We start from the raw sequence: 15,390 nt of genomic DNA on the forward strand, positions 1-15,390 counted from the left end.
AGCACCAGGTGCCTCAGGTTCAAAACGAGGTCTGGGCATGGATGTTCTTTGTGATGTCCTTTCATCAGTTTCATCATCATTCACTCATCCTTGCAATAAGCCAAAACTGACAGAAAAGCGAGCCAGTGCTGTAACAGGCCAGTCCATATTTGAAAATCTTTTCAACATTGTAGTTAGCACAATCAGCAGGCTCTATTACCAGAAAAATTGGTGTACACTGTCAAGCAACCAACACCAGACTGACGATGATTATACCTTGACCAGAGAGAAACCAGACTGCTAGTGTTGATACACACTGACTGTGAGTGGACTGTGCTTGAGCATAGATGTTAATTGAGCGTTAATGGTCCAAGTGGGTCAAATGTCCAAGTTCGGAATTTACAGTTATTACGCAAAATTCCCAAATGCCTTAATTTCTGTGTTGTGACATGTGCATTACATATACTCGTAGAGTGGTCTTTTGTTGTGCTTCCCTCCAAATTTTGTTCATCCAGCATCCATTGGGCCGATTCTAGAACAGAAATTCCAGACACTGTCTCTAGGTTGGCAACACTGCCGCTTTATGAAATGTTATTACTTTTTTACTCAAGAAGTATTAGTCTGATTTCAACGAAACTGCATGGATCTACGAATGTACCACTGCTACATACTACATTGCTTTTCATTCACTTCTGTCTATTGAGTGAAACACAGAATGCCATTTTTTTTAAAAAATATTCAACTTTCTTCTTCTTCTAACACTAATTATTGGGAGGCACAATGTCATGTATAATTTTACTTCTGCTAAGAGCCCTGTCTTTAAGAAAGAGAACAAAACCAACTTCATCTCTCATTTAGTTCTCGAGTTATGATTTTTTTTTGTACTTTGCAGCAACTTTGAAAAGCACCAGCTTCAAAAGATATACAAGTGCACGAGGTTTGGGTCGCTAAAGATTAATGTGTTCATTTCTCTGTAGCTTTAGCAATTTGTTTGATAAACCCCATCCCAGACTTCCCAATGATTTTTCCCTTCCATTCTTCTTTCAATTAGTTTTCATGTCTCAGGATATGGCCTACCATTCTCAATATTCTCTGGATGATAGATTTCCACAGGTTTCCCTTGCTCAAAACCTCTGTCTATCCTTTTGATCTTCAACATTGTTCTGTAGTACTATGTTTCACACATTTCCTTATAGCCAAATCTATTGTAGAAGTTAATAATTTTGTCTTTTGATAAAAGCTTCTTTGCCTGTTGTATGTTACTTGGGATCTCTGTCCAGAATTTTTCACCATTAGATATTGTGCTGCCAAGATAGTAAAATTCCTCCACATCATCAATTCTATTCTGCCCAATTATTATGTCTATTCTTAGGGGCAGAATTATGTCATTGTATCATGATGTATCTGAAACTAGACTTGATTATTTAAGTACCACTGGTGTGACTACGATAACTGCCAGATGGCCATCAACTTAGTTGCCACAATAAGTTTGAATTGCAACATAGTCAGATGCTAAAACTAAAATACCTGGGAAATATATATCTGCCATTTAGGACTATGGAATAAAATTAATACTACCTGAAATTATTTCAAATATTTCTATTATTTTGCAATGAAATGCATTTTGTAAGCTGAAATATTTTTTGGTGTGTTCAAAAACATGTCAATACATCAAATTTCAAAGTTTGACAAGTAAAGAACATGAATTGATTGCTCTGAAGCCAGAACTTCTGAATTCAATTCTATGATAAGGAATTATATTTGGTTTTTCTCATGAATTTCATCATGGACATAATCTCAATGAAGTTAGTGAAGTATTGAAGCAGTGATTCACCAGGAAAATATAAATAAATCCCCCAGTGTCCAATATCGGGAAAATTCCAAACAGTTAATGCTTTTGCCTTTGAAAGATTCAACATAACATGGGAATTTTACTCTGTTTATTAGATCCAGAATTGCAGTTGTCTAAAATGGCAATCTAATAGATTAAGCTGTGTACTAAAGTATACACACATATTGACTTGTGGACAGTTTCAAATCCTATTATCACAAATAAATTCTTACCTACAGAAACTACCAATAGCATGAAATATTGCAAACAGCTGCCTACAAGGTAAAAATAGTTGCTTAACATGGTATACATATTTCATTGTTCTGTTCTGTTGCACATTACATAAAGGGATCAAACTCATAACTAAGATGTTCCAATCTTGCAGTTGAATAACTGAAGCCAGTGGTAAAGAAACTGTGAAGGCAGGTTGGTGGTCCCATTACATGGACCCAACCATTGATTGCACTCTCTCTACTCTAGACAATTTTTCAAAAACAATTTTATGCATATGTAATTGAAAACCCACTTGAGTAGTAGTATTTTCAGAAACACTGGTTGAGAGAACCAGTCATTAATTGACTGAAAGGAACTGGCAGTCAGCATCCATGTTAAAGCACTTCAAAGACTAGCACCACCCTATGACAGTAAGGAGATTTATGAGAGTAGGTTAGATGGGGTCAGGTTTGGCATTAGTGAAGCCAAGGTGAAGCTCCATCTCATCTCAAATCTGTCCTGACTATGTACAAATCCTAACTTGCTTATGTGCCACAATTTTGTTGTATTATTAGAAGTCTTTTACCTTTTTTCCCTACATAACATTGTGTTTACTTACCAAAAAAAATGGTTTTCGAATCTGTATTACATCAGAAAGAATGGTCAGGAAATGATTAATTCTTATAAGTATCCACTGCCAAGCTTCTTCAAAATATTTTACAATATTTGCACCACTTTTCTTGCTAAAAGAAGGATTTTTGAAATATTTAGTTGAAAAAAATAATACAAAATGGTGTAACACCTTCCTCATTTCCTGGAACTACATGTTCTTTATATGATTGTATTATGGTTTTGAATCATCATCACCCTTCACTGTTAGTTTCCTGCTCCTGGCTGGGTCAGCATAGATATCAAGACTCTCCATTTTTTCCTGGTCTTCCACAACTCCTCTCTTTCCATGGTGTTCCAATCATGTCCTCTTCTCCTAATACTCTCCCCTATCTGCTCTATCCACCGACATCTTGGTCTCCCCCTTGGACTGATTCCCTCCCACTCCCTGTGCATTGTAAGCTCTTACTGGTGTGGTAGTCTTTATGCATCCATCCTCTGCCCGAACCATCTCATCTGTACCTGATCTATCCTGTCCTGAATATTCACCCCCCCCCCCCCCCTTGCCACTGCCTGTCAGATCTCCCCATTATATTATACTCCTTAAAAATTTCATCTCCACTGCCTGCATCTTTCTTTTGTCTCTCTGTCATTGTCCAAGTCTCTGCTCCATACATAATTATTGGCACATAGTATGTGTTATATACATATTACACTCTTGCACTTCATAGGTACACCCATCCCTGTTCTATATTAATCTTCAAACACTTTGACATAGACCACCACCCATTTGTCCTCTTCTGTTTACCTCCTCATCTATTCTTCCACTTCTCTCAATTATGCTTCCTAGATATTTGAAGCTCTCCACTACCTTCAACCCTTCAGAGCCCATCTTTAATTCTTCGTTCATTTCTGGCTTTGTTTTTTGTTGTTATTAGCACCAAGCTCTTCTCTGCACTGAATTCCATTCATGCTCTTCTGATTTCATTCCAACTATCAAGCTGTCTCTGTACTTCTTCCCGGTTTCCCCATATTACTAAGTCATCAGCGAACAACATCTCTTCCTCTCCTATTTTCTTCCCCGACTCTTCGTTAATTGAATCCATTGTAATTATGAAGAGCAGTGGGGAAAGAGCACTTCTCTGTTTTAGTCCATTAATTATAATGACCACTCTGTTCTTCTCGCATTTCTGGTTGGCCTTGTATGTGCTCTGCACTCTACACACTATCTCTTCCTCCACTCCCTTGTCTCTTACAGCCTTCCAAATCTTTGTTCTGTCCATGCTATCATGGTTTTGAATATTTTCTTTAATTACAAATAGCATTATTTGTAGTATTTCTTCTTTGGTTCTTGGCACGGAGGGGAATAATTATAATGCCAAACCTGACCCACCTAACCTACTCTCATAAACATATATAACCTGACAAGTCCCAATATGTGCAGATCGCTGCTGAGCACTTCCTATTACGTCATTCTCCCCACCACTCTTCTACGTACTGGTCTGGCCTTGAGAGTACCAGTGATGCCAACTCAGCTAAATTAAGATAAAACAAATATGACGAACGATTTTTACTGTGTACATTGACGGTGCCGGCTCATATTATATCAGTTTATCAGTGGTTCATTTGATTTAATCCGGTCTTTGAAAATGCGTGCGGTGAGCGGATCGTAAACTGTAGTATTACGCACGCGCGAATGACTTCACTTTCTGAGTGCGACATCGAGCAGTGGCCTGTTTTTTTTTTTTTTTTAAAGCCGAGTGGAGTGTTCTTCTTTAAACCACTGAAATGTTCTTGCTCTTTACTCTTGGCTGCATATTTTTGAAATGCAAAAATCAAATCATGCCTGGTCCAACGAAATCCACAATCTGATCTGGAAAGCCCCTTAGAGGACAGGCCAGAGAAATTGTTTACAATGTTACAACATATTTGCAAAATCAGAAGGATTTACATAAACTTAAGTATAATGTTGTCGAGTCCACAATCGCCGCCACAGGAATATCTAAATGGATGGTTTCTCAAGTTTTAAAAGAATTCGATTGGATTGATTTGTCGATTTAAATCCACTTTATGCACAGTAAGGCTAATCGGAACTGGACCTACAGTTTAAAGTGGGATCCAAACCACTCCGGACCCCTTGATTACAAGGTGGCGACGCTACCACTGCGCCATCAGGAAGGCCAAGTTTTAAAAGAAGGAAAAGAGTCGTTGGCGAAAGTTGAACTGAATTTCTGTACTCCGACTGGTAGAAAACAGCCCAGGAAAAAGCGAATATAAATTTCGTTGAAAATCCTCGGACCATTCCGCTCCCTCCAGGTTGCAACACTGCGAACAAATGTCGCCGTGGAGAATGGAGTGGGGAAATGTGGTGTGAAGTGTGCAACAGCTATTTGCAGCATCTTGTTTTTAAACTTGTCAAGTTATAGGAGTGGGATAAAAATCAATTTGCACAATAAATGCTGTAAGTAATCACAAAATCTGTAGAGAATTTGATTCATGTAGAACACAAGTGTGTGTGATGGTATTGGAATTACAAAATTGGAACTTGGCCCTCAATTCTGGAAGATAAGGGAGGAGTAAAGACAGTTGGAACATGGAGCTGATCAAACCTCCTCCAGATTAATTTGTGTACCATGTGTCAACTTGTTCACAGTGAATAGTGAAAGCAATATAATAGAAGTAATTAAATCTAAATTCATGGTTGAAACTATGACATTTCAAACATTATATGTACTGTTCAACTGTCACCACTCTACAATTAGCATGGATTTCCACTAATTACCACATATGAAATAGAATAAATAATAACATTTGACAGATACATACCAACAGATGTACTTCTTATTATACAATGATCCACAGTTGGTGAGCAATTTTCTCCAATCTCCAAACAATAATGTTTGTGATGTGGTACAGTTGAAGTAACATCAGGAGAAAACTTGAGGGTTATATAGCCAACATAAGCTTCCTTAGCCCCTTCCACAAACATAATTGTGGATTCACTTTCACGTTCGAGTACAACATTTTCCGCAACGTTCCCGGGCGCTGCACCCACTATTGTCACATTGGAGTCTATAACCAGAAATTCACCACGATAATTTCCAGCATGTAGAAACACTAACACACTGTCTTGTTCGTCAGCATAGTCCAAAGCTGCCTGAACTGTATTGAAGTATGCAAGGTTCCGTCCCTGATACTGCTGAGGAAACTGCTCCTGCATCTCCTGGTACCCTGGTCGCACGTGAACACCACGATACAATTGGCGAAAGCTCTCCTTCCATGGATTGGCATGCTCCGAATCTTCCAGGGAGATGAACTCAAAGCGACATGGTGCAGGGTTGAAGAGAGGAAGGTCGTACTCATACACATTCTGGTAAAGGTTTTTCCTGCAAAGAATTAAAGAAATGTTAACAGTTCTGTACTAAAATTGATTGTTATTCATTAGGGATGAGACAGATAAATCAGGCTGATATAGGTTTATTGGTTTATCAATAAACTGGTCATAATTTTACTGAACCAACATTTCTATGATTATCTATATATATAAAAATGGATGTATGTGTGTGGGTGTGTATGTATGTTTGTTCCAGCAAGTTCAAGTTCATCACCTTTCGACATGGGAAGTGATAGGTGAAAAATAAAATGCCACAAATGACCTAGATTAGTGTCGAATCCATAGTTTTCGGAGTCTCTAAGCTAATCGGTGACATTCACGATGAAATAAAATTAGTAACATTTTACACTATTCATTATTTTCCTGGCTAATAGAAGATTGGGATAAAAAAATACCCAGGCAACAGCAGGTAATCAGCTAGTACGAGGGCTGCTGGAAAAGTTTCTGCCAACTACCACCAACAGTGGCGCTAGTCTTCTGCTATTATAAAAATCTGAAGAATATACCTTTTTTACGTTTAAATTATCTTTGATTGTTTGTTTAAGCCTATTCATTTATTTTTCACAGCAGTTTGAAGTAGTAGTTTCGTGTGAGAAAAGGAAATTTCTTATAACACTTCGGGCAATGACTTTTTATGATTTCAAATGCAGTTTAACACTGAAACAATGCATCGAGCAACTTCATTTGGCTTTTGGGAATGAAGTATTATCCAATACGACTGTGTACAATTGGTTTTCCGAATTAACGCGTGGTCGCACATTTCTCAGTGATGAATTTCGTGAAGGTCATCCATCCACGTCTGTTGTTGCCAGTAATGTTGATGCTGTGCATGAAATGATTGAGAGAGATTGGCATGTGCCATACCGAGAGATTCAGCCATCCTTGAACATTGACATGAAAGCAATACATACGATTCTGTATGGTCATCTGCACGTACCGAAACTTTAAAGCTGTTGGATCCCACACAACTTGACCGAAGCTCAAAAACAGACTTGTGTAAATTGGTGTAAAGAAATACTCAAAAAAATTCAACCAAGGCAAGTCAAATTTGGTGTACTACATTGTTAAAGGGGATGAAACTTGGATCTATTCATACAAACCCGAAACTAAACAGCAATCCACTGTTTGGGTGTTTCAAAGTGAGCCGAAACCAACAAAAGTTGTTTGTTCGAGGAGTGCTGCCAAGCAAATGACTGCTTGTTTCTTCGGTTATACCGGACATGTGGAACAATAGCTTCAGAAGATCAAAGGACTGTAAATGCTGAGTGGTATACAACAATTTGTTTGCTAGAGGTTATCAACGAATTGCATAAAACAAACCCAAATCATCACATTATTCTTCACCATGACAACACCAGTTCCCACTCAGCACACCAAATTGTTGACCTTTTTTTTTTATATTGATTGCAGCAACATTTCCAGCAGCCTTCGTAGCCAAAAAGGAGCCCAGAATTCTGTCATTGTTATACAATTTTTATGAATATAAATTATAGGGTTGACATTACTTTGAACCAATTACATTAGCAGTGATGGTACTCTTACTGGTTCCAACCGATGCAAATATTTGAATATTGTTAACAATTCACAGTAGTCATAATACAGTAGAACCTCAGTTTTACGTTTTTCAGGGGACCAATGTGAAAGAACTTAAAATGAAGGAAAATTTTATAGCATTTTGGTCTATTGTGACCATGGAGATAGAATGTTTAATGATGGAGAATTTAAAACCAAGGAACTTAAAATTGGGGTTCTACTGTACTTATATATCATAATAATGTATAAAGTTTCCATTGAAACTGTACCATAGCAATCTATCAGTTTTGATACAAAACATTCATAATTTCACATTTCCAGGATACTAAACTTTGAAAAAGTTTCATGCTGCAGTTTTGGAGGCTCCACAAGGCACTTTTGACTTAGGAAAAGCACTGGCCAGTATTGGTGATTATAATGCAACAAATGTTTTTCGATACCAATACCACAGAATTATTAAGTGAATTTCTAAATACATATAAGTAAAAACTTATTGACTTTATGTCAATCAAAACTTACTGCACCAACCTTGTCATTTACATCAATTAAGGGGGTGAATGAATCATTCAATGTCCTTGTGCCTTTAATATTATGTTACATTACAATATTAGTTATGGGTATCTGTAAATTTTATATCAGAAATTTAACACACGTTTAGTGGTACCAATAACTAATAGTGAGATGATCTGATATAAAATGGCAATGTGTAGAAACTGCAGTAAATAGTTCACAAATATCTAAACAGTTAGATATTTCCTGAGCATACACAGTTAATGAAAATGGCCAAATTTTGCATTTAGAAATTGCCTACATATTCATGAAAATAAAACTGCACAATTGTGCAGTAAATCACAAATTATTTGTATGTGACCCTCGTGCAGAGTCTAAGTACCTTGGAAAGTCACATTTTTCATAATTTTGACATTTCATTGAGAAATGGGAATTTGTGATTAAATAGTTATCTTTGTGAATATTTATTATGAATATTTTAAAGCAAAACTCTTGTAGATTGATCGATTATAAACTATATTTTACAAATTATAAATATTATTTCTAAACTACTTTTCACATTCTAATGATTTGTGTGTAAAATACTTGCACAGCATTTGAAATATACATTTTAATTCCTGGAAATAATGTTAAAATTCTATTTTCCAGGGAAATAAATACACACGTTTCACATCTTTCCTGCTTACACAATAAAACTACATTGCTCAACTCATGCTACATGAGATTTGTACCAAGTAAAATTACAGTAGTCTTTGTTCAAAAAGAACTTACATTGGTGTATGAAATTGAAGGTAATGCTTACCAAAGTTCAGTGTCATTTGCAATTGACTGAAACCTCTTGCACACTTGACTTATCCGACACAGGTCTTGTTCCAGCAAGTAGCTGAAGATTGTGAGGAGTACCTCATCCGGTAATTCATACTGCAAATAGTGGGCTGCAGTAGGAGATGTTGCTGTGGAACCTGCAAATTAAAAATGATAATCAAAAAAGGTCATTCCTTAATATATGCTTAAAAAACAAAACACAAATAGTGAACCATGTTGTTTGAAGGGTTGAGTCCTTGAGTTGCCTGAGTGAGAAAACACACATTTTTACTGTTAGTCCCACAGACCATCACTGAATGTATACTTTGTGCTGGAAAGCATTTTCCTATTGTAAAATACATCATAGTCACTGGTGTCTCAGCAGGTGATTTCTGACACTCTTTAAGAATGTACTTTAGATTCACTTCCCAAGCAATGCATTACATGGCACATAGGCCACTATGGCCAAGAGTACGATCTCTCCATTTTACACGATAATCCAGTGTTTACAGATTTACATAATTGCCTATACATGCACTAGGTGATCAAAAACCTTAGCCACAGAACTTTATGATTTTTAGAAATGCCTTAAATGTTAAAAAAAAGAGCAATAAAACAAACAATATCTGGTGTTATATGTGTAATATTTCTATGAAAGTCTTTGCACTCTTTAAGCAGACTATGAACACTGTCACCGCAAGGAAACATGATTTCTTTGTAAGCAATCAAATAAGAGCTATCATACGTAAAACATACATATTTAAGCTACTTCATAAATCCTTTATAAATACTAACTACACAGCCCGTTATTGAAACAAAACAAATAAAAGAACATGAGTTTTTTCATGGTCAGATGGTGAGAGGAAAAGAATTTGCCCTCCAAATACTTGAAACAATCATTGATATTTTGTGCTTGCCATTTTGAAGGACTTGTGCAACAGCATGGTCAGTTACCATGTTTACACAAAAAATATGTTTGGCAACAACAACAACCTACAGACAGACAACTTAGTGGTGGGAACTAGGGATACTTAGTGAGCTGAAAGTGTAGATTCTGGTCCATCTTCTAAGTGCCTGAAGACAGCCTGGGCTCAGCTGGGTGGATGGATGCCACTGGCCGCACTTCATATCTGCTGGTCGACTTTCACTCCTCTAGTCTTGTGACTAGGGTTTACCCAGTATAAGTTCTGATACAAAGTGATCATCTGTCTGCTGGCACTGCAAACCCAGCACGATCTAGTGGCAAGATGGTAAAACACACGTAGAAACATAGGTGTTGCCTGTTCAAGCTTGGTGTAGTCAGTAAGAGCTACAAAAGTGTGTAAAATGGACATCGAACAGAAGCATGCAGCAGTGGTTGCCTTGTACAAGGCAAAGAAGACACCCGCTGAGATTTTCAAGGACCTGAAACATCTGGGCATTAACAGATTATTTGTTTATCGAACGATCAAAAGGTTTCCGAGGCCAATAGAATTGCTGACTGTGTTAGAAGTGGTAGCCTGCGGTCAGTCCGAGCACCAGCTCTCGTCAAAGCCGCCAGGGAGCTAATTTGACAGAATCCCTGTCGCAAGAAGTCTCTCCTTGCAAAGCAGATGAATGTGTGGACAAGAACAATGTGCTGAATCATTAACGAAGATCTTAGACTCAAAGGTTATCGACGAACAACTGGGCATTTCCTCACAGCAGACCTAAAGAGTATGCAACAGTTGAAAGCAAAGGCACTCTTGCACCGGCATGGTCGTAATGGTCACAGAAGAATTATTTTTATGGATGAGAAAATTTTTGACGTAGAGAAATCCTATAACCGCCAGAATGATCGTGTGTATGCTCAGAGTCCTCAAGAAGCTAAGCAGAAGAAGAAATGTGTGCAGCGTTCCTATTATCCTGCATCATCATGGTGTGGTGGGGCGTTAGCTTTGAACGTGTCACAAGCTGCACTTTTGCGAGAAAGGGGTTAAAACCATTGCAAAAGTGTATCAAGATACCATCTTAGAGCCTGGAGCCTGTGGTGAAGCCCCTCGACGAAACCTTGTTCCATGGAGAGGATTGGACATTTCAACAAGACTCACACCCGGCACACAAAGCTAAAACCACCCAGTGGTGGCTCAGGAACAATGTGCCCCACTTCACAGCAGCTGATGCTTGGCCCTTGAGCAGTCCTGATTTGAACCCACTGGACTACAAACTCTGGTCTGTGTTGGAAGGCAAGGTCTGTCAAAAGAGTCACCCTAATTTGACGAAAGCAGCTGCTGAAATTCCGATGGAGGTGATCCGTGCCGCAATAGAAGCATGGCCAGACAGACTTCGGGCTTGTGTCAAGGCAAAAGGTGGCCATTTCGAATGACTGTTGTATTACTGTACATCTGAGAGGCACAATAAAGCTCCTTCACTTTTCAGTTGTCAACTTACGTGTACTGTGTTTTATTTCTACTCCCTGGCATGTGTATCAGAACGTATGGCACAACTAGGTACATACTTCGGGTGTGGTTTTAGCAACCACAGGCAGGGTTATTTCTGTTGCCTCGCGTCGTTCTCAAGGATGCGTGGACAGAAGATTGATCGTATCTGGAGTCCTTGTTATTGAGTCATCGGGTCGTTCTCATGTAGTGCCCTCACAAGTAGCATTGCTCTCATGTGGGGTAGCTGGTAAGTAACCAATGCAGTAACTCACAGTTTTCCTGTTGTTACTGAACTTTCTTCTCTGAAGGGTAGAGTGCACATGAACTGATGACTGACGAAGATAAGATCCACAGTGCCTCGAGTGCTTCCCATTGTGAACTGCACCCAAATCCAAGTTTGCAGAAAATCATGAACATGCGGAAACTTAGTATTACTAGTACAGATTAGAACATATATATATGTATAATACCAATATCTAAGACAATGATACTGCCTTAACAGTAATAAAATACACGTTACTAGTGGATCTCTGAAAGAAATTCAATGATACATACCCTCATTTGTGACGGAACATGTCCGCCGGGGCCTCTTGCGAGCAGGAAGCATGGAAGCCAAGTAACCGTTGGGACCAGTGCTGGTGCTCGGCTGAGGTCCTTCATGGTGGGGCGATTTGCGTCGCAAGTCGTATGGGGGGTGGTGGTTTGTTCCAGTATTTGAGTTTCCACACCCTGACGACGAAGCAGCCGCAGGAGTCGAACCGGAGGAACCAGCTGATGGAATGCTCTGACTTGGCACTTGTAATGGCAGTTCACAAGGTTCTGCTGCAAAAATTAAAATACAAAATATGTTAATCTGAAAAGAATAATTCTGAATTTTACCTAAGTCAGTGCTTTAAATCATGATTCTGCACAAATCAAAATGTTCATAATGAAAAGATTATGTGAAAGGAAGGATGACACTTGGCAGTCAAGAAAAAAGGTCACACCTCTCACTCTGAGAGGGATACGTGTCTGCGGACAAATAAAGTAACAAGACTTCAAATAGATAAACAGTTAAAATTTACAAAAATGCACTTTGTAATGTTTACACTGATCAATCTTTAACAAAAGATGAACACATCAGCACACAAACTAATAATAAAAGGGGAAAAAGTGAATAACTAATTTGGCAATGACGTTCAGTAATATGACAGATAATGCCTACACTATCCTCCTGCATATTTATGATGCATTACAAAGTTTTGTAGCAACATGGTGACAGAAATATTACCCTTCCAGGGACTTGAACAGGGATATATATAACAATAATCAAAGTATAAGATTTGAAACCTAATATTTCAAGTTGCCTTAATTGGCAATCAAATATACTGGTTGCAGAAATTTGTAACAAGGAGTGTGAAAAAATTCTTAAAAGAGTCACAGATGAGATGAAACCAAGAAAAGTCTAGGTATATAGAAATAATTTACGGCCACATTATATTACTACATTTATATATGAAATATATATCCCCGGCAAGAGATGACAGATTTTTTTTCCACCTGTTCAAGCAGCTCCGGAGCTCACCCAGCATCATATAAAGTGGATACCTGGAGGAAACTGGGGGGTAAAGGCAGTCAGGGGCATGGTGATGACCACATCACCCCCACCTTCAGTTGTGATCAAGAAAGTATGATGCTCTAACTCCACACCTCCTATACGCGTTCATGTGAGAATATTTAAAGTTTAGAAATTAGATCTAGTTTGCAATATTCCAATCCCTTCTATCATAAAGATACAGAGTTCAGATATTTACGTTTAAATGTATTTGTTATTAAGACAGCCCCCATGGTTGACTCGTTAGCACATCACGCTGTGATACCTATGGCCTGGGCATGGATGTTTGTGAGTGTCCATTCATCTATTTCATCACACCACCACTCATCTTCATCTTCACAAATTAGCCAAAAGTAGCACAAGAAGCAAAGTAAAATAAAGCAATTTAATCAATCAATTAAGCATTTGTGATTAACAGTAACATTCAGCTACAAACAAAGAACCACAATATGATTTTCAACATTTATGCATTAATTTTCACCTATAAATATTCATGTAATGAAGACCTGACTGTAATAAAAGCAATCTGCAAAATTCCCATTGCACGGAAAAGTTGCAAAATAGTTCAAATTGTAATTACATTGTATCCTAATACAAAATGTTAACCACTTGCAGCAGATTATTCTTTGTTCATGTTCTTAGTACATCATTCAAGTCAGAATCAAAGACACAGATCAACAAGAAAAAATGCTTTAAACATGGATAGCCTGCCTACCTCAGCCATAAATAACAGATCTATATTTATTTTAAGTCAGGATGCATTGTTGGTCTCAAAATGGTACAGGAAACTTGGTATGCAATCAAACATTCGTGGATTTGGTTCCCAGTGTGAACCAAATCTAAAGAAAAAACTTTTCAGTTTTGGTAAATAAATAAGAGTGAATAAATCCTGTTCAAGATGTAGGAAATAAGAAATTCAGATTTCATCTTTTTGTATGAATTGCTGTTTAACTTGGGATACATAAAAGTCAGTCTTCCTTTTGCACGTTTAGCTGATGTTTGGTATGGATTATTCACTATAGAAGAACTGAAAAATTACAACATGCTTACTTGTCTTATAACAACGTTATTTTAATTTAATGTGTATTCCTGATCAACAATACACAAGAACATATGGCAGCCACATATCTGGATTGTTAAGTGCAGGTTAATCAATCACTTTAACGAGGGAGTACAGTAAGTTGATGCACATGTCACAGCAAGCTTGGGTCACCAGGTTTATATATCAATGTTTTAGTTTTTCAACATGTTTTCAAAAATTAAATTGTAATCATAAATCCAAGTACATTTTATACCGTCAAGAAAAGTTACACAATGGCATTTCAGGAACTCAAATGATTCTTCATGTGATTGTTAGTGGGTAACCCTGCATGCAACCAAGTCCTATCTCGTCATATTTTGCTTGTTGGTGTACATCTTGCACACATCCAGTGTCTGCACCAAGATAATATGTGGGTTGGAAATTTAATAGTGGCAACACTGCTGTATATACGCCCTGAACCGGAACCTGTGCTTCTCACTTATACCACATGTTAGTTTGATACCTAAGCTACCTCCCAGTAAAGGGATTCCAACACTAGGCACTTGCACAGTGTGGCAAGGAATCGAGTATCATGTTGTGTAGTCAGACTCAAAACCCCACCAATGTGTAAGTTCTGGTGATTCTCACCCTACCTTCAGGACAAACCGTCAATGTGCAGTATTACTGTTCATTTTTGGAACATAACCTGCAACCTGCATTGCGAAAGAATAGGGGACACTTTCTGCTGACAGAATCCTCCCGTTATTTTGCAGGACAATGCTCGGGTGCATGTAGTGCAACCTGTGGCTGATTGTTAGCTCGATGGGATTGGCAGATCTACCATCCCCCATACTTCTCAGACTTAAGCCCCTGTGACTTTGATTTGATCCCTAAGATGAAGGGCATTCGCTTCCGAACTGTTCCAGAGATTCTTCAGGTATCAGACTGCTCCATTCAAACCATCAACAGAACAGGCACTGCTACAGAAATACTACGACTTCCACATCGCTGGCAATAGTTGTACAGATGCTGGTGACTACATCAAAGGGCTGTAAAAGTTTCGCAAAGGTATCTCTTTTGTATCATTTGTTAATTAATAGTTGCCACTATTAAATTTCCAACCCACGCAATTTTGGGAATAACCAAGTCCAAAGTCAAGTTTTTTATTATTATGTTGACTGTTATAGAGTACCTGTGGCATTGTTACATTTCTGGTATTTACAACATCTATTGCAACTGCAAGGGTAAATGATAATTAATGCCTAATTTCATGGGGGAGGGGCTTTAAATAGTAATATTGTGCTTTTGCTAGGTTAGAAGAACTAGGTTTAATGTTCTTAGCATTACCTTTTTTAATTATCTCATATGTGTGTCCAAACAATGACGTTTTATGAAAAGAAATGTGAAAGTTCTCTGGAATGCAAGGAATTATGACCAAATATCTGTTATACATAACATCAAAATCTATTAATGAAGGTAAAGTGTTCCCCTGTGCATAGCACC

General features: G+C 37.9%; 1 protein-coding gene across 1 annotated transcript in view; it reads right to left on the reverse strand.

Moving 5' to 3' along the window:
- FBXO11 (F-box protein 11) overlaps positions 1-15,390 on the reverse strand; it is a 45,422-nt gene that overhangs the window by 24,468 nt on the left and 5,564 nt on the right. The window contains exons 2-4 of the mRNA XM_083118807.1: positions 11,828-12,094; positions 8,872-9,031; positions 5,459-6,018 (exon numbers count right to left, since the gene is read on the reverse strand). Of these exons, the coding sequence (XP_082974933.1) occupies positions 5,459-6,018; positions 8,872-9,031; positions 11,828-12,094 (987 nt within the window). The remainder of the gene's footprint in view (positions 1-5,458; positions 6,019-8,871; positions 9,032-11,827; positions 12,095-15,390) is intronic.

Source organism: Lepisma saccharinum, chromosome 3, assembly GCF_977018435.1.
Source record: "Lepisma saccharinum chromosome 3, izLepSacc3.1, whole genome shotgun sequence".
Taxonomy (NCBI): Eukaryota; Metazoa; Arthropoda; class Insecta; order Zygentoma; family Lepismatidae; genus Lepisma; species Lepisma saccharinum.